The sequence below is a fragment of the Rhea americana genome, unplaced genomic scaffold (assembly GCF_003343005.1).
Source record: "Rhea americana isolate MKP2758 unplaced genomic scaffold, rheAme1 scaffold_10, whole genome shotgun sequence".
In the NCBI taxonomy this organism is placed as follows: Eukaryota; Metazoa; Chordata; class Aves; order Rheiformes; family Rheidae; genus Rhea; species Rhea americana.
The window spans coordinates 3,923,110-3,947,379 of record NW_028185039.1 but is presented as its reverse complement, the minus strand read 5'-3'; the positions used below and the strand labels follow the sequence as shown (position 1 = coordinate 3,947,379).

Here is a 24,270-nt window from a genome sequence, read left to right as displayed (position 1 = left end):
AGTCCTGACTGGGTAGTCCCTGAGGCCAATAGCGATCGGTGAAGGTGAGATCTTGCTGAGGATTGGTCGGCGCTTTTCTCCAGTGACCAATCACTGTTTGCGGGCGGAGCTTGCGGGGTGCGGGTGGCTGAGGAGCGGCGCGGGGCGGGGGGGGTGCTGGGCCCGGCAGGCGCGGGCCGCCGCCGCCGGGAGCCCCATGGAGGCGCCCGCGCCCTGGTGAGCGGCGGGGTGCGGCGGGCCCGCCTGGCAGGGGGGGCCGACCGTCGGGCGCCTCCACCGGGGCCTCGCCCCCCTCCGGCCCTTGCTTGTGGGAAGCCGCAGGCCTCGCTGCGCCGCGCCGGGCCGGGCCGGGCCCCTCCGCCGGGCCCTGGCCGTCATGTCGGTCACGGCCGCCGCTGGGCTCTCGGCTCCCCCCCCCCGGCGGGGCTGGGGGCCTCCTGGAGGCGGCCCCCTCCCCTCCCCCCTTGGGTGTCAGCCGAGGGGAAGGGACGAGCGGGGGGGTGGCGGGCCGTGACCGCCTGCTTCTTACGCCTTGCTTTTTGCTTCCCCTCCTCTCTTCCAAGCTCGGAGCCTGCCAAAGCCATCAARGCCATAGACCGCAAGTCCGTTCATCAGATCTGTTCGGGGCAGGTTGTCCTGCATCTAGGTACTGCTGTGAAAGAGCTGGTGGAAAACAGCCTGGATGCTGGAGCTACCAACGTTGGTAAGCTGCTTTCCACCATAATTTCATCAGAACAATGCTTAAGATGCTTTAAAACCTGTGTTTTAAAATATGTATTTTTTAAAGTGTGATGCACGTATTTACAAAGTACTTTGTATTTGGGCCAAACARGTTTCTCCTGATTTTACAGATCAGCTAAATAAAGCATTTAAATTCCCAGGTGCCAGCTGTGTTCATAAAAGCATGCGATTTTTGTGTGTGTTACTTTATTTGTAGCTCGTTTAGTGGTTGAAAAGGGTTATGTGGCCTGCACTGCTAAGGTGATTAGGCACGGCTACCACCAGTACTGGCCTCAAGCTAGCAGACCATTAAGGTAAGGTTTTAGTTTGCAGAGCTGCCCTGATGATAACTATTATAATTGGAAAACTACCTTTCAGACAAAAATACAATGAAGCCCAACTATCTGAAAATGCAGGTTGATTTGTGTTAGGTTACTCTAACTTGGGAAAACAAAGTTTTTATGTTCAGACTTCATACGGAAAGTAATTGTCTCATAAAGTTATTTGAATTATGAACTTAATACTGACCATTGTTTATGAACATATAGAATTAAAAGAGCTTTTATTATTACAATTTATAGATATAAAACTTAAAGATTATGGAGCAGAACTGATAGAAGTTTCAGATAATGGAAGTGGAGTGGAAGAGGAAAACTTTGAAGGCTTGAGTAAGTTGAACCTTTTCCAAAACTTGTATTTGGACATTCTGAAAGTATTCATATATATTACTTTTTACAAACTTCCTAAGTTTAATCATTTTTAATAGATACTTGATCTTTATATGATAGTAAAAACACCAGCATGATTTGGGCAAAACTAGATTTGACTTTTGCAGTGCTTGTGTGGTCACTGTACTTGTGGCTTAGAAGTAGTCTTTGATTTGATTGCATGTTTAAGTGAAACAAAGAATAGCCATAACTTTGGAAGAGGAGGTTCTAAATATTCATTTAGATTCATTCGTGTTGAATTATCAGTCAGTTAATCACTGAAAGTGTCAAACTATGAAAGTAACTGACTTTGAGAAGTGTATTAGCTTGAATATTTGCTGAAAGTGAGCTTGAGTTTGTATACTTGATTGTCAAATTTTCCATTTACTTAGTTGTACAAAATTTGGGAGCAGAAGCAATGCTGTATGACAAATATAATGAGCCATTAAAAAAAACATTTTTTTTTTCATTTAATGATTAGGGATCGTTTCATTGTCTCTGTGTTCCAGCACAGTGCAAGTTCAGGGTGCTGTTACTAGTTCTGTGACCGCATGGTGCTGAGGCATCTGCAGAGACTGGTGACTAGCGCTGTGCTGATGGTGTCAAATGAGTCCATGTTAATGCGAACGTGATGGAATAAATTTACATCTCTCTGCAATACACCATGCACAGCAGGAGACCGCAATTGTTTTCTTGCATGAGAACATCTGTGACAGGTACATCACTGTCTGGGGCAGCTACCATGTGCTGCTCTGAGGCAGGCTGTAATGCCAATACCCATAATACGATATGCTTTGTTAATTTCTGGTGTAAGTATGGAATAACAAGTCCATCTGTGAATTTTAAAGAGATCTTGCGTGTAGGAAAAGAGAGAAAGGAAACACTAAATATTTAATTATTTTGTGTCTGACAATTATGTAAAATACAACRAGTTATACAGAAATTTTTTGCTCCTTGAGATGCGTACCAAAGCTACTTGCATAAATCATTGTCACTGTAGACAGAAGTGGAATTAAATATTTTAAATATCTTTTTCCAGCTCTGAAACATTATACATCAAAGATACAAGATTTTTCTGATCTAATACATGTTGAAACGTTTGGGTTTCGAGGTGAAGCTCTGAGTTCGCTATGTGCATTAAGGTAATAGTGTTAAACTTCTTATTAGTAGGAAGTTACTATAGGCACAGAAATAACTAAAAAAGACTTTTCAGTTTATCATTATTGATAAAATGAGGTTTTAGAAACTTTCAGGTCATTGTTAGCTCTGTTTTGAGCAGTAGGTTGCACGATATCSTGGTGTCTTTTCCAGTGTGAATTATGCCACAGTTCTAAGCATTTGGTTGGTCCTTTTATATACGAAATTCAGCATTACTTAGGTATGTAAGTCTCTGCAGAGTGGAACTCTTGTACACACACAGGTCTCTGATCCTCGGATATATAGCACTATAACACCTAAGTGCTGTTTACTAGTCTGCAACTCATTAAAATTGTATTTAATACCCTCCCACRCAAACTGTACATTTGAAATAGTACAGCTTTTGTACACAGTCCTGTGCATCAAGAATATTCTAGTGCAATATATTAATATGAAGAATGTAGCGTCCAAACAAAATCAGATTTTAATGTTGCATTTCATATCAGAAAAATGAGAGAGGTATAAATAGCATTTTTTTYCCCATTTTTAGCTAGGAAATTTAGAAAGACTGCTACACTCTCTCCAGGTATGTTTTAGGTATCTTAGWGGTGAAGAATTATCTTTAGTTAAAAATACATAGTATTGGGGTAATTTCTACACCTGATTGGGTTACCAGGAATGGAAAATACAGTGTTCAGCGAGTAATTCTGTTGCCTCTTTTCCCTCCATCAGTGATGTTACCATTTTYACTTGTCACAAGTCTGCAAAGGTTGGGACTCGTTTGGTATTTGATCATAATGGTAAAATTACTCAGAAAACTCCTTATCCACGACAACAAGGAACAACTGTTAGTATACAACAGTTATTCTACACTTTGCCTGTGCGGCATAAAGAATTTCAGAGAAACATCAAAAAGGTAGGTTTGATCAGAAGTTGTTATTTTAAAGGAGTGTGATATCCCAGCTTATTTTCATTACTGAATGATACACTGGTCTCTGTAGAATACATTGACAGTATTTTTCTGTCAGACTATTTCATGCCTCTTTTGTAGCTTTGTAAAAAACAAATACAGTGTTCCCATATGCTTTCCTTTTCTGTTTTGCAAATGATCTGATTTAGAGGGGCAGTCTCAAATCTTCAAATATTGAAAAGGTTCAAGATGGTGATTGCCTTTGCACATTCTTAACTGGGCAATGATGCGTTGTAAACTATTTAACATAATCTTGTAAATAAGTTGTTTGTTTTCGAAGACACTATTTTTCACGTGCAATTTTTTTTTAATCTGGTTTGCGAGGATTTTGAAAAGATGAGTGAGCCTCTTTTGGCGATAGAAAGATTAGTGTTACATGAAAATAAAGAATGGCCTGTTCAGACTTTYTTTTTAAGAGACATTTCATACAAATGTGAATGCTTTTGCTTCTTTAATAGGAATATGCCAAAATGGTCCAGATACTGCAAGCATATTGTATTGTTTCAAAAGGAGTTCGCATTAACTGCACTAATCAAGTTGGCCAAGGGAAAAAAAACTCTGTGATATCCACTACTGGAAGTCCTAGCTTAAAGGAAAACATTGGAGCAGTATTTGGACAAAAGCAGGTATTACTTATTATTGAAAACAGAGATAATGTAGCTGGAGAGACATATTTTTAAGATCTAGTTAAATAGAGAGGATGCAGGAAACTCTTAAAAGCGGAAGAAGATGGAGYATGTGTTGTATTCCAGCACACCCTACAGGTTGAAAAGGGAGAAACAGTGTAGTCTGTGTTCCCCTGGTGTTTCTGAATCTGCTTAGAGGAAACATGTTTTAATGGAAGAGAAATGATACAAGAGATATGGTTAATGCTTAATATCTCTCTGAAGCCAGTTTTATAAGTTCTTATCGTGGTCTTTGAGAAGTGAAGGTCCTTGATCTATCCTTTTAAAAATCAGTATGAGCATGATCTATATGTCACAAAATAACAATTAAAAAGAATCCCTTAAAATGTTGTGATGTGAAAGTCTTAAYTAGAGGATAGAAAATAGAGGTTTCTGGCTTCTGTAACCCTTTCCTGTGAAACTAAATTTGTTAGTGTTCTGGTTAACCTTTAAATGGGAATTACAGTTAGCCCTTGTAGAGGTATGGACTGTGGTGCTTTCTAAATATTAGCTATAAAAATAACTGTTATTCTCTAGAAGAATGCAAAGGGGTAAGAGCAGTAAAAACTACTCTTCCTACAACTGTATAGTACAACCATCAAGCATACTGGTTGACGGCTACCTGCTGGATGTTGCTACGAGTTCCTCCCTTCATAGTTCTTATGTAGTGATTTCAAAGCCTGTTCATGCTGTGACTGAATGACCAGATGGAAGATGGAACTTTGTATTGCCTAACAGTGACAAACATTGCTGAAAATTGAGGATTATCTGAACAAAACATGCAGTTTATACCCCGCTTATATAATATCAAATATTTGCTAAAGCAGTAGAAGGTGCTCTAATGACAGAAAAATCAATACTGGTGTAACTGGGAAAGTACAGCAAACATATCTATGCTTGGATAACTTGTAGTTCAAATAGCATATCTTTACGAATAGCGTTAACATTATTTCAAAATAAACTTGTATCACTGGTCTTGCCTTTTGGTATTGCRTAAAACTTGATTAGGTCATATGTAGCTGGAGAGTCCAAAATAAATGGATCATCTAATTTTTCTGTGYAAGTACATTTTAAAATAAGAGTCTATGTGAAATAATTAAGCCGGAAGAAGTGACATCAAAGGATGTAAAGAAGCATTCATTAAGGCTTTGTTTATGTGGAGGCTCTTCAGCAAGGTAACTCTCTTCTAGTAGGTTAGGTATGAGTATTGGGAAATTTGGTTTATTCAGCTAACTTACAAATAAATACTGTCATATTTTTTTAAAGATAATACAGAATAGAAAAAAATATAGAAATACTTCACTGTGAATGAATAAAATTTGAACCATGGAGAAGAATAAATGAAAAGCCTGTTGTTTTAATTTACGTGATTCTAATCATTTGGTACTAGTTGGAGTGAGTATTAGTGGTGTGAGGGTGTTTGTTTGTTTGTCAGTTGCAGAGCCTCATTCCTTTTGTTCAGCTACCTCCTAATGAAACTGTTTGTGAAGAGTATGGACTCAACACTACTGACTTGCCGCAAAATTTTTATAGGTAATCAGCAAAGCACAAACCACTGTTGTCAGTGACATTTTAACATAACTCAAAAATTAAAAATAYGTGAAAAGTATGGTGGTTAGTAGTAATAAAAATAATGGAGGACAGCATAATGGATAATTAATATGCAGTTTGGGAAAGAATTTCACTTGAGGGGGAAAAAAAAATCAATTAGGGACTAAAATGTTGCTAGCTGGATGAGAAGGTATGGCAGAACTGATATTYTTTATGTCCTAGCCAGTTTTAGCTTCCTGTAATCTTCTGTTGAGTTAGTCGCCTCTATTAGTGCTCTCAGTAATTGTAATTTATGAATGAATCTTTGCTTTATACCTGTATTTCTTCAGTTGTGTTATTGGGAAATGATATGAGATAAATGTGGATCAGTTTGTGTAAATACCTTTTACTTTCTTACTGTGTGTGTCTTTTTTTTCCTCTTAACTCACTCTACATGAGATTTGCAAATAGATCAATCAGTGTCTGACTTTTAATGTCAGTTTACAGCTAACCCCTCTTTAGAGCAGAAAAATTATGAATGAGCTTCTTTTAAAACAGACAGCTTCTTTTTWCTAATGCCTGATGGCCTATTAGAGCCGAACACCTAGCCTTTATTAGACAAGGGAATGAGATAGGAAATACATATGCATACTTGCTGATGCTTGTAATAGTGTTGCTTGTAGCCCCTGTACTCTTCTCTGAAATATCCTCTAACTCAGAAAAGTTTTATCTTTTGCCTTCCTCCYCTGTTTTATCAYACCCTTAATATATTGTTATTCAACAGTATCACAGGTTTTGTTTCTCGTTGTGATCATGGTGTTGGAAGGAGTGCAACAGACAGACAGTTTTTCTTTATCAACCAACGTCCGTGTGATCCAGCAAAGGTACAATTTATTTACTTTTCAGTAGCAGCACTGACCTGTTTGATATCCTCCAGAAATCACTGGATTAGTAGCTGATATACATGTTTTTGGCTTGATGCTGCTAGTTACTGTCACTTTAAGTTTTTGTCTTCTTTGGGTCCATGTGGGTGAACAAAAGCTGAATCTCATAAATCAGGATTTAGTAGATTAGTTTTAATAGGGGCTAGATAACATACTAGTGAGAAGTAGAAGATTGTAACTTTTATTTATTTATTTATTCCCACCTTCTCTACAGGTTGCTAAGCTTGTGAATGAAGTTTATCACTTATACAATAAGCACCAGTATCCATTTATTGTTCTTAACATTTGTGTAGATTCTGGTGAGTTGTAAATGATTTTTAATAATTTCGGTAAAGGTTAAAACCTAATACGGGTAAAATTGATATTAATATATTGCAATCTTCATTTATATGAATGCTTACTTATTGCAATGGATTGTTTGGGGTTTTTTTTTGTTTTGCTTTGTTTTGTTTTGTTTTTTTTTATCTACAGTTAGTGATGAGGAGACAGGGTCTAGCTGTGGTTTCACTTTTTCTGTACTCAGGAGTAACCTGAGTTACTTATCTTGAGTATTGAGAAAAAGACATTCTTGTGCTTTCCTTAATTACAGGAAAATGAAAAAAGTCATGTTAATGCATAGAATTAAATTCTCTTCTATTTACTGGAATGTTAACTGTGGGTTTGTTTTTAATCCCGTGAAATAAAAATGGGGRGTGAATGAACAGAAAACATTGATCCAAGGGTGGAAGAAGCTATTTATTTATTTATGTATATATGCATATGTAAAATCTCTAATGTAGGTGTTTTTTCTTTCGATTTTTAGAGTGTGTTGACATCAATGTAACTCCAGACAAAAGGCAAATTTTACTACAGGAGGAGAAACTTCTATTAGCCATTTTAAAAACTTCTCTGATAGAGATGTTTGGTAGTGATGTTAACAAACTGAATGTCAGTCAGAAACTTCTGGACATTACAGGTAGGATTAATGCCAAATGTGAACCTCTTTTTTTTTTTGGTATGGTATATGCTAGAGAATTCATAATGGAGAAGTGTGCTTTAAAAACACATGAAGAAATGACAAAAATGCTTGTCTGTTAATTGACACATCTATCAAGGCATATTTCTCATGTATTGCTTACATTCTGGTTGTAATGTTATTATCAGCATTAAATAATAATAGATGATCCTAAGTTAATAAGTGATTTACAATCAAATTTAGGAGGAAAAGTTAATACAAAATTAATGTTTGGAAAAGAAATTCTTCCCAAGATACTGGGAAAAGATCTGTGTTTCAAAGGAGGGAGTAGGGAGTTGTAAACAGTATGTTGTTGTTGTTTTCCCCTGTCCCCCTACACTGTTGCTGTGTTTTTTTTTTTATTAAAAAAAAAAAAAAAATTTTATAACAAACTTATTTTTTTTTTTAAAAAAAAAAAAAAAAAAAAAAGATCCTTGTGTGGTGAAGCATGTCAGCATGCTTACTTAGGAGCTCATGAGCTGAGTAAAAAAGCTAGGATGAGGAATATTGGACAGAACCACATCATTTATTTAAATGTTTTTTTGGCCGAATGGTTAAAGTCTCATTAACAAAACAAATAAAACTTGAGATTTTTAAGTACAAGTTTCTTTTGTTTTTCAGGTTTCATTGTTTTATGTTAACTACAGAAATTGCTGATTCTCACATCAAGTATATTATTTTCCAATACGTATATAATACTTTCTACTCATCCATCATCCTCATCCCACTTCTTTTGAACAAAGGTCTCTCTAGTTTCCTCTTTCACTGTTCTATAAAATCAGGTGCAGCCTGATTCTTGTAATTATTTTAAATTTGCTTTTAGTAAAATTAAGTGTTGAATTGACAGTCYGCATCTGAAGTTTCCAGATTATCTGCAAATCACATGTACCACAGGTATCTATTGTGCCAGCTCTGATTCCTTTCCAATGGACTTCTTTRGTAGCCATTAAAGCGTAAGAGCAATTCACCTTTCATTGTCATTCCATCATTAAACTTTTGAAAATATAAGTTAGAGTTGTGATTGAGTTTATTGCTTTTCCAATTTAAAATGAGACTTGAATTTATTCACGCAAATATCATAACAATAATCACAACTTCAGTAGCTTTAGTTGCTAAAAGACTAGTTGCTGTTTGACAGTAGAAACTGATTTTTTATTTTCCTTTTGTAAAGWTATAACAGCTTATCCATCAGATAGTAATGTATTTCAGCCTCAAACTCAGTCGTGGCCTGAAGCTTAAGGGMTCATTTGAGGAGTTGGTTATTTTTCTACATCTCTTCTTGTTCCCTTTACAAAAACACATTATTTGATTTACTTTTTTTTTCAGCTATAATTAAGTTAAAMTCTTAAAATATCCTTCATTCTGTTTTTATTAGGCAACTTGAAGAGGACTTTTYCTGAAGAGACAGAAAAGCCTCAGGTAGAAATGCTGCCTGGCTTTGAAACTCAAAATCCAAGCAGTGAAGGAAAGAGAATAATGACATTAGCCAGATTAAGGGAGTCATTCTCTCTCAATCAAATGACAGAGAGTAATTTTCAAAGCCCTAAAAAAGTAAAACGGCAGCACAGCTCCCCCAGACAGCTTCCACCATTTGATAACACTTTGAGTCCTGTAAACACTCAAAAGGCTGTCTTGGGCAAGGAGTCTGAGAGTTGTTGTGAAATGGAGTCAAAGATGTCAGTTACAAGCAGAAATTTGAGAAAATCAGAAGATAATACAGATTCTGGATTCTGTARCACCTCTGCTGAATCAGATGTTGGGTATAATATGCCAGAAGCTGGGAGCTGCATCAGTAGTGGAAGAGTAACTAATTCTCCTGAAGAATTCTGTAACTCAGAAGAGGAGCCTCAAAATGAAAGTCTTGAAACTGTTGGACAGAGTGAGAAATCACTGCAATGTGATGTTCAGTTCTTGGGCACTGTGCATGAGTTAAACMGAGAGAATGACTGTAATAATCTAAATAAGTCTCAAGTAGCCAGTAGTTCTTCCTCAAACAGAAAGTGTTTTAAAAGTGAGGCAGATGATTTAAAGGCAGGTACATGTCCCGAAGAGAAGAATGCTAAGAACTATGTTGCAAGCGTTGATGTACTGGTAAAAGTTGAAAAGAAAACTGTACCACTTGAATTCTCTATGAAGGTTTTAGCAGAGAAGGTAAAAAAGGTAATACAGCAGCAACAGAGAAGTACAGAAACACAGAATTACAGAAGATTTAGAGCAAAAATCAGTCCTGGAGAAAATAAAGTAGCAGAAGATGAATTAAGAAAAGAGATCAGGTATTTTCATCTTCATTTRTTATATTAACCAACCAATTACTAAAAATAGTTGAGAAAAAAATATAAGAACTGTCTTAAGGTGGTGGGAGGAAAGGATTATGTCTACTTGTTAATTTTGGATACATCCTTTTATGTAGTATATACCATTAAAACGTCATTTTGGCAAGTTCTTTCACCTGACAAAGGTCTGCAGCTGATTGAACTAAGTGGAAACAGAATATGAAAAAAAGACAATAAAAAGAAGGCCCCCAAAATCATAGATTTGGTTTAGTTAACAACTGTAATATGGTGTGGTCAGAGAAACACTAGATTTTATGACAGATGAGAATGTGCTGAATAGGTTCTATAACTCATATTTCTTCCTTCTGTGAAATTGAAATTTGGTGAGAGATGRCTGTGAAAATAATTACCTTCAGATGGTCAGTGGACAGTAAAGATACGACTCACGAATCTTGCTAATAAAATGAGTGCTATAAAAGCTGTCTTTTTGCAGAAAGAAAGCAAGTGTGTCAGCTACMTTAATTTAAAACTAACAGGTCTTTATGATGGGTTCTGTTTTCAGTCAGAAATGTCATCATCAGTGATCTGGTGTCTGCTGCTGACTGTTCTTTCTCATGTTCAGGAGCTTAAAGGAGTGCTTTTTCTTGTAGACGAAGTGCTTTCATCAAGGGAGGGAAAGATGTTTTAAAGTTTCATGCTGTCTAATATGGTAACTCATGAAGTGTAACTTGTCATCTGTTTGTATTTTCTTTATRCAGTAAAGAAATGTTTGCAAAAATGGAAATCATTGGCCAATTTAACTTAGGATTTATAATAGCAAAGTTGAATTCTGATCTTTTCATAATTGACCAGCATGCTACTGATGAGAAATACAACTTTGAGATGTTACAACAAAACACTGTTCTCCAAGGTCAGAAGCTGATTGTGTGAGTATTTTCAGTGTATCAACAATAATAACTTTCTAAGTTTAATTCAGTGTTTCAGAAAAATATTTATGTTTAGGTAGTGCTTCACACATTCAGAACACTTAAGATTTTTTTTTAATATATTTTTGTCTAATACATAATCTTTCTAAGAGACCACCTTCACATGATAAGTCACAGATAAATTTGAGTTATAGCTCYGCAGTAAGTCACTCAAACAGATTTCATATTCGGTTTTTATGTGAATTGCAATTTGTTAAGCATGAAAAAACATAGTTTGGAGACAAACTATAGATTGGAGACGGCGGTGGCAGCAGGGAGTGCTGTTTACTGAGTATCACTTAGAGGCCAAGTGATTTGTTTAGTAGTGAGTGTTTTTTTTGTTTGTTTGGTTTTTTTGTTTTTTTGTTTGTTTGTTTGTTTTTTTGTTTTTTTGCAAAGAGTAAGTGAAATGTTCCTACAGAGAGCTCTGTATTACTGTTGCTAGATTGATTCTGGTACCTAGCTTAAGTAGTGCATACTTGTGCAATACTGTATTTTCTCCTCCCTCTTTTAGGCCTCAAAATCTTAATTTAACTGCTGTAAATGAAACTGTATTGATTGAAAACCTGGAAATATTCAGAAAAAATGGATTTGATTTTGTCATTAATGAAAATGGTGAGTTTGGACCAGAACAACTGGAAGTAAAAGTCCACATGATTCTTCCTTTTTCTCATGTAAAAATTCCTTATGGTAGTTCTCAGAAAATTTGAAATAATATGCATTTAATATAATATGTAAATTTAAATGAACTTCTGATTTTGTGACCTATTACRCTATTAACAGAACATTGTAGACTAAGTATTTATTTCAAACCAACTTGATAAAAGAGGTTGATGTAGATTGTTTGGATCACTGTATGACTCAATAGTATTTTCTGGTAACATTACCTTAAAATCCTTTTGCTGTAGTAAAATGCTTGCTGGTCCCAGCAAAGTTAGAGGTAAGCAAATGATAAATCCAGTAATTTTAAACTAATAGATAATAAATAGTGTCATTCGGCTTTCTTTATGCCTTTAGCATTGACTTGCTGTGTACTCTTGAGCAAATTGCATCTCTTGAAAGCTCTTCACGTGTCTCTTACAAAGCAAGAACAATACTTGTTTAACCCACAGAGCTTTATAGGAAAGGATTGTGTAAGTACTGTGTTAGTATTTTGGCATTTGGGAAGTCACTATGGATTTTTCCATATTATTTTTTAATTTCAGAATCTCTACCTTTTTGCCTAAAATGTCATTAAATATCAAGCTCTTAACAAAAAAAATTCACTATTTTGTAGTTAACATAAGCTCAAAATATCTTTAGCTCTTTGAAATTGAACAGTTCATCAAAAGTTGGATCGGTCTGCTTTTAAGCTTGCAAGTAACTTATTTTTGATGTTTTCAGAAACAAATAGATATCTACCACAGTTAAACATTTTGGTTAGTTTATAGCATCCATCAAAAGACTAAATTAAATCTTGGCATGTGCGCAGATCACATTAATRTAATGTATCAAAGTAATTTCTCAATTTTTCTCTCAAAGCAAAAGGTCACTTCTTATGATCGTTGTTTACTAATCTTTCAGCTCCTGTAACTCAAAGAGTTAAACTGACTTCCTTGCCAACAAGCAAAAATTGGACTTTTGGTCCACAAGACATAGACGAACTGATTTTCATGTTAAGTGACTGCCCTGGAGTCATGTGTAGGCCTTCCAGGGTCAGACAGATGTTCGCTTCTCGAGCTTGCAGAAAGTCTGTAAGTACCATGCTTGCTGTTTTTTTTTTTTTTTTTTTTTTTTTTTCCCCGAATAAATATAACTTACTCCATTGAACTACTTGTGTAGCTGTATATACATACTGCAGGGGAAATGTTTAGTGTTTTGGTGTAAGCAGGTGACATCTTTCATCTTTCTTGTGTTTTTGCCCAATATAAATTGGGGAGAATTTCTGGTGTTTTTTCTCATATTTGTTTTAAACTGGTGCACTTACAAACATAACTGTTTGTTTTTTGTCTTCTGATCATCTTGTAGGTCTTTCTACTTTTAATGCCTTGCACATTATTTATTGGCTGTAGTAGTTGAAGGTATAGGTCTTGTCTGTGCAACAGATGTCAATGGAGAAAGAAAATAATCTTTTTTTTCTTTATTTTCAGGTGATGATTGGAACTGCACTGAATGTACAGGAAATGAGGAAACTGGTCACCCATATGGGTGAGATTGAGCATCCTTGGAACTGCCCCCATGGAAGGCCTACGATGAGACATATAGCCAGTCTAGATTTGATTTCACCGGAGTAACAGTCAGTTTGTGCTTATTAACACTTTCAATTTTAATTGCTTGGCAATACTTTGAGATTTTATCATGACTGTCTTATATCGACTAAAAAATTTTAGCCACTATTTTTTGTATTTGAAGATGGTAACAGTTGGAGGCATTCTGCAAGTTTTCACTGTTATTCCTATCAAGCCAACAATTTGGACATACTGGAATTTATGTGTAAATAACATTTATTTTATTGTGGTCTACCTTCTGTATTACTTATTTTGCAATCAAGCTGTTTTTTAAATAAATCTTTATATATAAGATCGAGACTAGGTGATCCTCATTAGTACCAAATATAGTGATTCTTAAAATTAGGTGAAATGTGAATGTGAAAGTCCTTAGTAATGCCCTAAAGCAGACATTAACTTTCTGTGATTATACACTTCCTTTAAAAAATTTGTATGTGGGGTGTAAGTTGTATAGAAGTGAAAGTACTATTTTTTTTCTTATTAATGAAGTTGCATTGTATTCTATATGTACTTCAAGCATTAATACTGCATTTAATGATCAGCTCCCAGGCATCTGTGCTTAATGTATGAATTGAACAGAAAAATTTCTCTGACCCGATTACTTCTTAATTATCAGTGCTTCCACCCTTATCCCAAACACTTTGTTCATTTTGTTTTATTTTRTTTTATGAGAATGAATGGCAGAAGCAGTCGGCGCAGGCCGCGGCCYGTGTCGGCAGGACGGCGGTAGTTAACGGTCCTTTTGAAGCAGGCAGCCCCTGCAGCAGGCCCTTTAGCCGGCTGGCGCCGAGGCTGCGCCGCGGCGTGTCTCGGTACTGAACCGCACCGCGGGCCGGGCCGGGCCGGGCCGCCGCCGCCCGCCGCCGCCGCCGCCGCCGCCGGGGCCGCAGGCGCACCGGGAGTCGCGCGCCGCCGTTGCTGTGGTGATGGCAGTGCGGGAGTGCGGCTGCGCGGGGAGGCGCCGAGTCGCGCGCGCCGTCGCCAGGCAGCCGCGCGCGACGCGGTCTGCGAGCCGCCGCCGTGTGGGGCGGTCGCGCCGCAGAGGCGCCATCGCGACCAGGCCTTCGGCGGTCTTGTCACTCTCGTAGCACTCGTGACGGGCAGAACTGCCCTGCTTCATGTAGGCGGTAACCCTGGGTAGTGAACATCACAGGTACACCTGCTGCTTCTAACTTTAAATACGAAATGAAAATATTTCTGGATTTATAGCTTTAAAGGCAACCTAAAATCTGAAATATTTCTGCAGCTGTCATTTCCAAGACCCTCATCAAACTCAGCTTTCCTCATCTGAGAGAAATGGCTTTCAGCTTTCCCCCGTAGATATTTCTAGACCCGTAAAAACATACTGGTAAAGATGTAGACCTCTGAATAGCAAACTTAAGATATCTGACAGCAGACTTTTCTGTTTCAGTACTTTCTGATAGATTTCTTAGTAATTCATTGATATCTCCCTGATAACCCTGGGGTTTATGCAGCACAAGCCAAAACCATTTCATTGGGGAATTGTTGCTTCTGTCACAACAATATTTTTAAATAGTTGTATGCACTGTGATTGAGGAAAAGATCGAAAATCTTCACAGCTCTTTCTTTTTGTCAAATATATTTAGATTGTGGGGAAAAAAGTCTTTACGTAAGAAGACAGTAGATGTTCAGGAAAAAAACACAGGTTGAGACAATTCAATAATTATGGCAAGGGACAAGAAGAAAGATGGCAAGAAATCAGAAAAATCTGTATGTCCTCCTGCTCCTGCACAAGATACTGCAGTTGAGAGCTGCTCAACTAAGCCAACAAGTGTGCTGACTTTGGACAGAGAGAAAAAACAGCAAGCGAATCCTCTGGTACCGAAGAAAAAGCCAAGGGTGGTAGAAAAGCCTCCAGTTCAGTATTTTCCTCCATACCCTAAGGAGCCTCTTCTTGCTCAAAGTATTGTAGAAAGGTATGTTGGTTACAACTACATCTTAAGTCAGGAAGTCTGATTTAAATAACCCTCGTATGCTTGCTATCCTACAAATATGGATTTGACTCTGTTTTGAGGCAACAACTATCTAGTATACAAACAAGACATGAAAAAGGAAGCCCTTAAGCAGTAGGAAATGGAAATTAGGTTTTTGTGGTTGTTCACACATAGTATCTCTAACACCATGTTTGTGATACCGATGGAATTCTTACGCCTTTTTGCATCCAAGAGTGTTGCTGGTACTCTGTACACCTGACAAAAGCTTATTCTTTTGGCTTTGTTCAGCTAGAGTGAAATTTAGTCTTAAGTAGACAGATAGTTCCTATGCTATTTTCAGCTGTTGTTGTCCTTTAATGTTTTGGGCCACTGGTATCTGCACCAGTGTGCAGACTGAAGTAAATTGAAGGTCATTTATTCTGTGTTTGTCATGATTTAATCTTACTGATAGTGACTTGAAATGTTCATCTTTAGTTTGTCTTCTTTGTAGGTATGAAGGTAAAAAAGTCCATGGACTGTATGAGGGTGAAGGTATCGCATATTTTGAGGGGGGGAATATATACAAGGTGAGTGTATAAATAAATAAAAAGAATGGATCAAATTCTAGAACTCTTTTAGTGTAAGTGGAGGCTGAGCAGTTAAAAAGCAAAAGCTCAGTTGGCTTTGATACTAGCAGTTGAAGGAKAATTAATAYGTTATTTCAAAATCTTACAGTCACYGTAGGCTTAGCTGTGGTAGGAATGAATTTGGAAACAATACTATTTTTTTTTCATTTTGAAGGGCATATTTTCTGAGGGACTTATGCATGGACAAGGGACTTACACGTGGGCTGATGGAGTGAAGTACAAGGTAAAGTGCAATACAGCTTATGAGTGAACACTTACAGTCAATAAGATGTGCAAGTTCAAGGGAAGTGGGCAAGTGACAATAAATGGCACAGTGCGGGTAGCAACTGCAGAACTGTGGCAGTAATTTCCATCARGCCTGGGTTTTTCCAGGGAGTTGGTCTTAAATCCTTTGCATTAAGCAGGAACGTTGAGTCACATGCTTTAGTTTTTCTAAATGTTGCAATTTAATTTTTTAGGGGACTTTTGTTAAGAATGTACAAATGTATAATGGCTGTTATAGATGGAATGATGGCAGCGTATATAAAGGATCGATCAGCAATGGAGTTAGGCATGGATATGGATTGTTCAGGAGTGGTACRCATCCAGTTTCTTACACTGGCTACTGGTGTAATGGCAAAAGACATGGAAAGGTAAATAGAAACATCAAATGAGACCGTTGTCTTGGGTGAGTAGTATCCAGAACAAAAAGCGCTCTTGTGCAAACGTTTGGCCAAAAAGTTTTGTATTGTTTTATTGGTTTTGTGCTATATATATATATATATATATATATATATATTTTTTTTTTTTTGCTAAGGATCTTCTCTGCAGTAGTGTATGCTAATTAAAACTAGTGAGGTAGGATCTTTTCTATAGTAAAAGGGATGAATGATATGCCAAGAGTCATTGGTAACTTGTGTGTCTTCTCTTTTGTGCTGCTCCGATTAGAGTCAAAATTGACAACAGCATCTGTAGTCATGTTTAATACRTTTCTGACAGATGTTTAGCTTCCCGCTAATGACAGAGTGATCCCACCTCCCAGATGTGTAACATAGACCAAGTATGATAATAGCTAAGACTGTGTACTCTAGGCAACATGTAGTTCCAACTTTTTAAAGGGAACTAGCTTTTATCTGTCTGAATTTTGTGCATCCAACCTGACACTCTACTGGGCCTGACATTTGAAGACTAATGCTCAGCATGTGAGGAAGATCAGTTCTAATTACATGTTTTGAGGTTTGTGTCACTAATAGGACACTAAAATTATGCAGGCTGCTGTAGATGTTCACCAGTGGAATGGTCTGTCTGATTCATTCTGAGAGGAAGCAATGATGCAGAGAAAAACAGGACAATTAATGTTGTATGCTAGCTGCATGATTGCCTTCTAAAGAAGATAACTGTAGACCTAGTGTTGAAAGTTGAGTTCTGGATGAGTCAGAAAGCTGATACACCTCTTAAGGGTAACTGTCCTTAAGTTACAATCTGTAAAAGTATTTGCAGCTGGCTTAAGAAATTGTGGTAGACTTTGATGTAATGTAGCTTACTTTCTTTTTCTTTCAACACCTGGTCTTTTTTAAGGTCTTAACTAGTATCTGTAGAAAGAAGGTGTCTTTATATTTAATTTTAGTTCTTCAGTGCTTTTAGCATTCTGTTTATATCAAAGTGACTGTAGGTAAGAGTGTGATTKTGTCTGGTATAATTTATATGGAATGTTTTATTAAATGTAGATGCATATTTAGCTATTGATTTAAGCTGACTTCCCTATTTATTTCAGGGTACCATTTACTATAATCGGGGACGTACCTCTTGGTATTCAGGTGACTGGGTAAATAACAACAAAGAAGGWTGGGGAGTTAGACGGTAAGTATGAAAACATTTTTGTTCTTATCTTCAGATTTTTTATTTTGCATGTATTATTGTACAGATTCTCCTATTATTTAAAATGAGTAAAAAACACTACCATTTCAAAATAGTATGTATTTGCTGTAGTGGAATAAGTAATTGTACAAAGTGCTCAATAGTAATAAAATAGACCTTCTGTGTGACTTAAATTTTTATGTTGGTGTGTTGCTCCTGATCATTCCCACAAAGTCAGTCATTTAAAGACAAATTCGGTAAACCTGATTTGGTAAGCCAAAATCTAATTTGTCATATTAAAACAAATAGATTYGATCGATTTGAATAGATGAAGCTCTTTTCATGAATTAATGAATTATTTGGTGGAATTACAAATGAAAGAATATGTTGACTAGCTATGACAGAGATTCTTYGGACAAAAAGATCTAGTTTATGTTTTACAATGGTTTGTAACTTAAAAATATGAGGTAAACAATGACTACAATCAAACCAGTGTATTCATGTCACAGTGAGCCAACTTTTGAATGAATGCTAATATCCCCTGAGGTTTTACTGTAAATCTTGTATTCATATGATCCAGTCAGAATTTAGAATATATATACTGAATTATGTAAGTGAGTAATTCAGACAGTAGAACAGCAAAGTTGTGCATGTTATAACTGGGTTTTCTTGATCCAAAGTACGGCCATAATAACCTGTTGGTTGTCTCTCAATTACAAAAAAAGTGTTATTTTACTAAGGACTTGTCAGAAAAGTGATATATTGCTACGTTGTTTTAATATCTTATGGGCATGGTTCTCAGATCATGCTGAGCTTATTTGTACTTGTACTCTAAGAACTTTGAATTTATTAGTACCTTAATATATTATCTACAAGACTGGTAAATGGCCAACTAGGAATATTTTCCTTTTAGGTAGTCTATCTTTTGAAGCAATGCATGAATCAGAATTTTGTTACCTTAATACAGAATATCTCTCCTAAGGTGGTTCTTGCCATCCCTCAGCCAAGACATTTAACTCTTATTGATTACCAGTGAGAGACAAACACTTGTTTATCATTTTTGTTTATGAGAACCTACAGTAGCTAGTCATTAACTTTCTTACTGGTTTTTTTTGCAGCTATAAGTCTGGAAATATCTATGAAGGTCAGTGGAAGAAAAATGTACGTCATGGAAAAGGAAGAATGAGGTGGTTGACAGCTAATCAAGAGTATGCAGGACAGTGGGAATATGGCATACAGGTAACAGCCTCTTTACGTTGGTATCTGTTCATTTGCTGTAGTAGAAATAGAGAGAGAACTTTGTGCAGTATCAAAGAAGCTTGGTGTGATTTGACAGTTGAGATRGTGGGAATGTACTGTTTATTCATAAGTCAGTTCTCATGTTTTTAGTTATATTCCAGTTTTTAGTCTTACAAAACAATAATTCTCTAATGGAAAGTATAAACCCTTTTCATAATAAAATATTAAACATTCRCAGCTATACTTAGCTTGAGATTTGACTTCACTGGTGAGATTAAGTGGCATTTTACTTCTGTGCCATCTGTGAAACACTAAACTATGCTTTCCCTCTGGTAAAGATTTATGAGGCAAGGAAATGATTTCTGGCATTTTCTATTCCTTGCCTTTATTGTTTTGTTGGAAAAGAAATGACAGCTACATCCACAGTCTTTTCACCCTACATAAAATTGTCAATACAAGTCCGACTTCTGGAACATGATGGGTCTCCATCTGGCATGCTGTTCCTTGTGTGGCTGTTCAGCGTTATGGTCAAAAGGATTCAGACAGGAAGAATGTCTTTAGGCCAGTCCTGTTGGTAGAGTCTGCTTATGTACGTGTTGATTCAGTGTAACATCTGAATGCTGCTCCCATGCATCTCCGTAGAATAGTTGTATGTATAGCTTGAACTACTGCTGCCATCCATGGGTGCTCTCGTTTGAGAGCCTTTCCAACAGTGACTCTTAGAGATACCTAGGCACATCCCCTCCTTTTTTTAAATCTGGACCTGTAGCAATAGTAACTCTTTTAGTGACTTCTCTTTTTCTTTTTTTTWWAAAAAAATACATTTTTTTTCCAGCATGGGTTTGGCACCCACATATGGTTTCTGCGGAGGATGCCTTTGTCTCAGTATCCTTTAAGGAATAAATACATAGGTGATTTTGTAAATGGGAATCGTCATGGACATGGGAGGTTCATATATGCCAGTGGAGCAATGTATGATGGAGAATGGGTTTGCAATAAGAAGCATGGCAGGGTGAGTACTGACAAATAGTGAGAGATCACTAAAGACAACGTGAGAAGCATTATTCTGCTCTGTGTAGTACAGCTCTAGATTCCTATAGGAAAATACATTCAATTTGCGTTGTGGATAGAATCACAGCATAAAGTACAGATTCCACTGAAAGCAGTAGGACTCCTTCCAAGGACCTTGCTTGGCAACAGATTGACTTGGGGGTTAGGGGTGTGTGTGTATGTGGAAATGTATTTTACAGTGGTGTTTCAGTGCAGTCGATGTGTCTTKATGTTTTCTCAACTGTTGGCCAGTACTTTCACTGTATATTATGATATGAGCTAGTGGATTTCCATCTACYGTCATACAGGGATGTACTCACATTAATAGGCTATTTTTAACACTGTGTTCCCAAAGGGTTTTTTTAAGTATTAGGAAAAACTGTGGACAGTCCTTTTAAAAGGAAAGATGTTTATTTCTCAAGTATCTTTTTTTTTTTTTATTTTGAAATATAATTTAGAAAGTCTTCATCCCAGTAAGGTAATTCAATTAACAAGTGAGAAAGTACTGTGTAAAAATGGGTAAGAAAAATTCTTTGCTTTATGTTATCTCATATATTGCATTTTAACAGAGATTCTTATACAGAAAATTAATTTAGRGCATTAGTGTTGTTTTTATTGATCTTTCATTAAATGGGAAAATTTGTATTGAAATTAATCAAATGAGTCTGTCTGTAGGGGAAGTTTGTCTTCAAGAATGGGCATTTTTATGAAGGAGAGTTTGTAGATGATCATATAGCAGAATATCCTGCTTTTCAAGTGAATGCTTCGAATGTACAAGATCTGAATTCGATTTGCACACAAAGTCTTTTTGGCACTGGTAAGCAGCCTAAGAAAGCAACAAATTGAACTTCACAKTTGTTAGTTATTACTTCATTAGTTGCTACTTTTCTAAAAATAATATCGAGCTGTTCGTACTTACTCAAGAGCCAGACATATTTTTTTCAAAGAACTTTGATAAAGAAGAGAATTATCTTTTAATTAACGCATTTTGTTCCCATGCTTCTTCTTTGTTGTCCGTGACACTTTAAGTTGAGTGACATGATCATAACAAATCTTTTATGATTTTGGAACACTGTAGCCTGGAAGTTTCATAAATATCAGCATTTGTGATATCAGCATTTTCTTTTGGTTAGTAGTTAGAGTTGCCTAGATGGCTCTTTAATGGTTATGATGTTGATTATTAAATATCTACTTATCACCTTAAAAGACTCTGTTATTCTCCTTCTGAAGTCAGTAAAATAAGAAACAATAATATGTTTTATTTTGCTTGTATATTTTTGAAATTTTGAAAATTTCATTTTATTTTAATTTACTTCCTTGTTAGAAACCATCAGAATGGTTCATGGCTTAAGAAATACTTCTCTTCTGGGACCAAATATTGAATTAGATATATCTTCACTGCTTGAGTTCTTCCCAAAGGAAGAGAGACAAGAAGAAGTGAAGCAAGTAAGAACCTGTTGTCTGGTATTTTCAGTTTTTTTCTGCTGATATRTTTCACATAGTTTTAATTTATTTCTGATTTATTTGCATAAAGTAAGTCTTTGCATTCAAGAATTATCCAAAATCTGAAGGCAGTGAAAATATACAAGCAAAAAGAATGAAGAAACAGTGTTGTGTATTCCTGAGCTCCACTAGAAGGGAATAAAAAATATGTTCTTCTGTCTGGAAGGGTACTCATCATCTACTTTTAGTTACTGCAAAGTCTGGACAGGGTCTCCACTGATGCATTGCATATACTAAGTCCAGTGTTGCTGAATGAGAAGATTTTAATTTCAAACCTATTAGATGACACTGTCTTTTATTAGTACAAGGGACAGTGATTCCTGTTAGATGCTTCTCATTCAAAAACGACACAAAGTTGTCCATTTATCTATATAAATACTGCTACCGAGCTGTATCATGCRAGTTGCTTACTCTTATGTTGATGTCTTTTACCTCCCTTGTGCAGCAGTTTATATGCTTTTTACTGTGACTGGCAAAGTGTTTATTGTTAATGGGTTTGATATGTAGAGAGAGGTATAAAGGTTTATTGGCAGATAGATTTATTTTTATCAGCCATCAAACAATATTTATTATAAATACATTTGGGTAATATTTTTGTGAGAACTTAACCAGGAGTATATTTTTGGAAGTCAGGAGATAAAAAATATTATGCCCCATTAGGGGATTGGTAGATGCTGAGCCCTGCTTGCCATGAGAACTTATACTACTTTGTTCAGGTAGAATTTGCTGTGTTGAGACATATGACAGAACTGAGAAGAATTTACAGCTTCTACAGCAGCTTAGGCTGTGATCATTCCCTTGACAATACCTTCCTCATGAATAAGCTCCAATTTTGGAGATTTCTGAAGGACTGCCAGTTTCATCATTGCAACTTAACTCTTGCTGAAGTGGACCGGATATTGAGTGGTTCGTATTTCTATTGACTAGGGGGACTAGAATTCAGGAATTTTAATAATAAGCTGTGGGAAGTTGAAGTGGCAAGTTCTTCTGATAGCTCARCCCTGGTAGTTCAATGGCCCTGAGCATGTCCCTCTGTGTGCCTATGTTCTTGCTGGATGTATTAGCATTTATCCACGCACTTTAGGGCCCTAGGTGAGAAAATGCAACATAAAAATACACTTTAAAAATTGTTCTGAAGATTCAACAGTTCAAAAATTGTATTATCCTCTGGTCTTGCCATTACTTTTACCTAAAATGTTTAGAGGATCTGAGAAAGAGAAGTAGAAGAAAAATAGTCTTTTTTTTTTCCCCCAGTGTTCTTGAAGTTTCTTTTTTTTTCTTTTTTCCTTTTCCTTCTGTAGAGCCAATAGATGAGTTGGTTCCACTTAGAGCTTCTGTGGGCCTTTATCGCAAAGATGTATTTCAGTGTCCTTCATGTAAGAAGGGATTAATTCCAACTTCACTYCCCCCTTGACTCCCATATGCTGTGGGGATGAATTTCCAGAAAGAGAACTTAAAATTCAGTTTTAGAAGGGCGGTGCTGCCTTGCTCTGCTCATTTGGAAGCAGTGCTGTGTCTGGTCTGATTATTCCAGGAGCATTGTAGCACTGTGGTAGGTGGAAAGTGAGAGGATAAGAGAGTCTTATGGGCCTGTGTCAATATAAGCTTTGTAATGTCAGTGATAGCAATAGAGATTATTTTTTCTTTTTTTGTAGGTGATAAAATACCACTAGAAGAGATACATTCTCCATATGAAACCTTACTGTTCAGAAGATTTTTATCTTGCCTTATTCATTTAGCATTTCGTATTTATCATGAGGAGCACAAGTAAGTTTCATCTTTTAGTGAAATTAATTTCAGTGTAATCGGTTAGTTCCTGCCAGGGCATCCTCTCTTTTCATTCTGCTTTGTTCGAGGCATCTGCTTACCCTTGCACTCTTACTTGTTCATTCGCTTTCTGTTGTCTGTGCTGATACCATGCAAAGTAGAGTCCCAGTGATAACTTCAGAGTTTCATTCTGCACTTGTATTTGGTATAAGTGTTTTTTTTTTTTTTTTTTTTTTCCATAGAACACATGCTCTCAGTGTATTAGTGCTTTTCGAGACTGGTTTTTTCTATTTAACTATATATGTAATCTTTTATTATTCAGTTTAAATTTTAGCAGATAGTAATTAAGAGAAAAAAAAGAAGAGTAGACTCTGGAATTTCAGTTGGACTCTTGATCCTACTACCTGGAGGTGTTTTTGAAAATTCTACTTCATGCCTTTTACATGAATTATATAATATCTTTCACAATGAGCTACATACATAAAAGTAAATCTTCTCTCCTTGATTCTGTTTAAGAGGGTAGTAATGCAAGCTGTTCTTGGGAAAGACTCTTTGCAAGAGAGTCCTAAATTTAATTGAAGAGTTTGAGAAAAATCTATCATAAAATTTTTGCAGATTAAATGTACTTGTAAAGGGTACTTGTAAAAATAACGTCCATTATACTCCTTGTGCAAAAGCAAAGAGCATGTATTTCTGTTTCAACTGCAGAGAAGAGGGTCCTTGTCTGCATAAGTGTTTCTTAGAAATGATGTCCAAGAACGTTGTTCCCACTGCCTGTCATATGCAGGGTAAGTAATGATGTTTCTTCTTTGTGGTTCAGAATTAATCAATTAGTAGTAAATRCATCAGAGCTTTAGAGTGATTGTTATTTTTTCTCAATTAATTTTTACAGGTATTTTATTTTCTGAACGTGCTGTTTGTGCCATGAGCTACATTGACAAATGCTGGGAAATATACAGAGCTTTTTGTAGACCAAGTACTAAGCCTCCGTTTGAACCCACAATGAAAATGAGATATTTCCTTTGGATGTTGAAAGTAATTATCTACTTCTTTTTTTTTTTTTTTTTTTTTTTTTATTTTTTGATCTGGCTAAGTGCACATCTGTTCAGTTTATACAGTCAT

The 24,270-nt window shown here is 36.4% G+C and overlaps 2 protein-coding genes across 9 annotated transcripts in view; both read left to right on the top strand.

Annotated features, from left to right (window-relative positions):
- The first annotated feature begins 113 nt into the window (after window positions 1–113).
- On the top strand, window positions 114–13,724 carry PMS2 (PMS1 homolog 2, mismatch repair system component). 3 transcript variants are annotated; one of them, XM_085301793.1, is made up of 15 exons: window positions 114–216; window positions 564–703; window positions 1,302–1,388; window positions 2,467–2,569; window positions 3,297–3,480; window positions 3,993–4,160; window positions 5,635–5,732; window positions 6,514–6,613; window positions 6,888–6,972; window positions 7,476–7,628; window positions 9,043–9,940; window positions 10,699–10,866; window positions 11,420–11,520; window positions 12,469–12,638; window positions 13,035–13,724. In XM_085301793.1, the coding sequence occupies exons 1-15, from the start codon at window positions 197–199 to the stop codon at window positions 13,176–13,178; spliced, it is 2,619 nt and encodes an 872-aa protein (XP_085157919.1). In that variant the 5' UTR covers window positions 114–196; the 3' UTR covers window positions 13,179–13,724. The 3 variants fall into 3 exon arrangements, with proteins under 3 accessions (XP_085157919.1, XP_085157938.1, XP_085157928.1); XM_085301812.1 differs by lacking the exons at window positions 12,469–12,638; window positions 13,035–13,724 and having other exon boundaries at window positions 10,699–10,850; window positions 11,420–11,517; XM_085301802.1 differs by lacking the exons at window positions 114–216; window positions 564–703; window positions 1,302–1,388 and adding an exon at window positions 1,938–2,143.
- A 1,061-nt stretch (window positions 13,725–14,785) lies between these two features.
- The window catches only part of LOC146601623 (radial spoke head 10 homolog B-like), a 25,589-nt gene continuing 16,104 nt past the window's right edge, over window positions 14,786–24,270 (top strand). For 5 of the 6 annotated variants that reach the window (XM_085301748.1, XM_085301730.1, XM_085301722.1 and 2 more), the window contains exons 1-11: window positions 15,911–15,976; window positions 16,212–16,385; window positions 17,507–17,592; window positions 18,708–18,828; window positions 19,664–19,840; window positions 20,554–20,695; window positions 21,203–21,324; window positions 22,098–22,287; window positions 23,037–23,148; window positions 23,857–23,936; window positions 24,041–24,183. In XM_085301748.1, the coding sequence (XP_085157874.1) occupies window positions 15,929–15,976; window positions 16,212–16,385; window positions 17,507–17,592; window positions 18,708–18,828; window positions 19,664–19,840; window positions 20,554–20,695; window positions 21,203–21,324; window positions 22,098–22,287; window positions 23,037–23,148; window positions 23,857–23,936; window positions 24,041–24,183 (1,395 nt within the window). In that variant the 5' untranslated portion in view covers window positions 15,911–15,928. Of the gene's footprint in view, window positions 15,110–15,617; window positions 15,694–15,907; window positions 15,977–16,211; window positions 16,386–17,506; window positions 17,593–18,707; window positions 18,829–19,663; window positions 19,841–20,553; window positions 20,696–21,202; window positions 21,325–22,097; window positions 22,288–23,036; window positions 23,149–23,856; window positions 23,937–24,040; window positions 24,184–24,270 lie in introns of those variants that run through there. The other variant, XM_085301766.1, reaches the window with a different exon arrangement.